Genomic DNA, 2515 nt, shown 5'->3' with positions numbered 1-2515 from the left:
TGTCCTCCAGTACTCTCCCTCACCTGCTGGACCTCATTTTCCCCGTCCTTCCTCACCTCTTGACCCCACTTGTCCTGTCTTCTCTCACCCCCTGAGCCCCACCCGTCTCCTCCACCCTCGCTTCCTGTGCTCCACTTGTTCCCTCCTGTCCGTCCTGCTTGTCCCCTCTGCCCTCCTCAGTACCTTTCTGGTTCTGGTCTTTGTTTGAGCCGTGTTCCCCAGGACAAGCTCTGCTCAGATGTCCTTCTTTCCCACAACTGTAACATTTAAAATCATTAGTCTTTGCAAAGAGGACGTATTCAAAGTCCTCTACTGTGATTTTGAAACTGAGGTTGACCACTCTGCTCCTGTTGTTGGGGATCATGAGGACGTGTCTCCTGTGAGACACCACGTGCTTTAACAGCGGAGACTTAAAGCCAGAGGACACTCTCCTAACCGGAGACACCGCTTTCCCATGTTTGGACAGCTCTTTGATTATTGCATCGTTTCTTATGAATGGTGGCACGTTGGACACGGTGACTTTCACTTCCGGTGAGCTGAGAGGATACGTGGGCAGGAAGTGTTCACCCACGGAGATCCCGGTCATCAACACCACTTCCGCAGTTTTTATGGTGTCTAGAAAGATGACCACAGCGCTGTTCATCCGTGCTGTGGACTTCACGCGGCTGTGACCGACAAGCTCCCCCACTGCCAGGCTGATTCCTCCACTGAACACCCGTAACGCGGCGGGATCTTCACGCCGTGTTCCCTGGTTAACTCCGTCAGGCCCATGGTGGCGTTTAGCAGCCGACAGCACGCGCTGATCGACTGCAATCCGCTCACAAGAAAGACCCAAAAAACAGCTAAAAGTACACAAAAACCCCCGTAAACCCTGCACACCCCACTACACTATCATATACAACATTACACAGTGAAGAAAAATGTCAAAAAATCGCTATTAATCGCTCCGCCAACTCCGTGCTCCTTCCACTCAGAGAGAGAGAGAGAGAGAGAGAGAGAGAGAGAGAGAGAGAGAGAGATTCTCTGTGACAGATTCAAACAGCAGCTGTTTCATGAGGGCCAATCAGATAACAGAGTGATGTGACCTCACCGATACGAGATGATCTCCTTCAGGTGATTGGTCAGCAGCTTCCCTCCTACGTTGACCCTGGATGGGAAAATAAACCATGTTATTATATGTGGTACTGGTGCAGCGGTGCATGCTGGTCGTTGTAGTCCTCTGACCTGCGGATGCCCTCCTTCATCTTCTTGCTGCGACAGTAAGGAGCGATGTGAGTGAAGGAGAAGCCGCTGTCCACCAGCAGACAGCAGAGCTCTGAGGGCTGAGAGCTGAAGTAGTGATGAGCAGACAGAGAGCCGGCTGGAGGAGCAACACAACCAACAACAGCTGCTGAGGACCAGCGGACCCGGTATCAAACCCCCGACCCCACAACAGTAATCTAGATCATTATCTTATTATCTATGAAGAGGAAGTAAAAATCCTCAGGGGTCAAAACAGGACTTCATTCTTTTAGATTTGTGTGAAATGGTGATAATAAGCATTAGAACTCTTTGTGAGGTCACGAGAACCGACGGACAGAAAACATGACGTCACATCATTTGTTCCGTTTGCTCTGAAACAAATCTGTGACCAACGTACTTCAGATAATTACCTCTATTATCACATGAACATTCACACTTTCATAAAGTCAGGATTTATTTTTGAATCAGTGGAAAACACAAACATTGTGTTTATTAAATATAGTTATATAGTTCTTCTGATCATACTGTATGCATTTCCTCTCATATAATGAAATGATGAGAGAATTCTATAAACATGTTCACACATCAAACACTAAAGTATTTGTGCTGAAACAAGCCCAAAAGAAAAACTTCGACCAAAAGACGTTTTCATTTTCAGTTTGGTCACAAAAGAGTTAAACAGGCGACTCCAGTGATGTCACTCGAGTCGCCGTGGAGTTAGAAAGACGGGACCAGCTAGCACAGTTGCATCGTGGGTAATGTAGGCGCCACGTTTTGACAAGGAAGAACAATGTGTGGAATCAAAAGAAGATGTTTCTGGTTCTGCTGCATCGATTTTAATCCTGTTTTCTCCTCCAATCAGAGGAGCCGAGGGGTCAGGGGTCACACTCACCGTTTATTCTGAGAACCGACTGGAACTGGTACTCCTCAAACAGGATCTCATTCATCGACTCCTGGATGGAGGAGAAGTTGAAGTACGGCTCAGTGATGATGATGCTGGTGTCTGAGAAGTCCACCTGGGGGAGGAGGAGGAGGAGGAATTAGATCCAGAATAACAAACACTAGAAGCTTCTGTGAATAGAACTCATTAAAATAAAGTAGAAACCTTAAACATCTCTTTTCCAAACAGGTGATCCCAGACTTTCCTCTGGACGTCCCAGTTCACCAGATAACCCTGAAGGAGGAACAAGAGGAGGATCAACAGGAGGAACAACAGGAGGAACAATAGGAGGATCAAGAGGAGGATCAACAGGAGGAACAACAGGAGGAACAA

General features: G+C 47.4%; 1 protein-coding gene across 1 annotated transcript; it reads right to left on the bottom strand.

Moving 5' to 3' along the window:
- Nucleotides 1–995: 995 nt before the first annotated feature.
- LOC116379782 (actin-related protein 6-like) lies at nucleotides 996–2464 on the bottom strand (the record flags this gene model as incomplete). The annotated part of the gene is made up of 4 exons (XM_031841746.1): nucleotides 996–1147; nucleotides 1225–1360; nucleotides 2135–2258; nucleotides 2348–2464. Coding segments are annotated over 4 exons (438 nt in total), but the record flags the coding sequence as incomplete, so codon positions are not given.
- Nucleotides 2465–2515: the final 51 nt, after the last annotated feature.

This window comes from Anarrhichthys ocellatus, unplaced genomic scaffold (genome assembly GCF_004355925.1).
Source record: "Anarrhichthys ocellatus isolate YVR2014 unplaced genomic scaffold, GSC_Weel_1.0 scaffold5188, whole genome shotgun sequence".
Taxonomy (NCBI): Eukaryota; Metazoa; Chordata; class Actinopteri; order Perciformes; family Anarhichadidae; genus Anarrhichthys; species Anarrhichthys ocellatus.
Note: the sequence above shows the minus strand (reverse complement) of the source record. Positions and strands in the feature narration are given on the sequence as shown.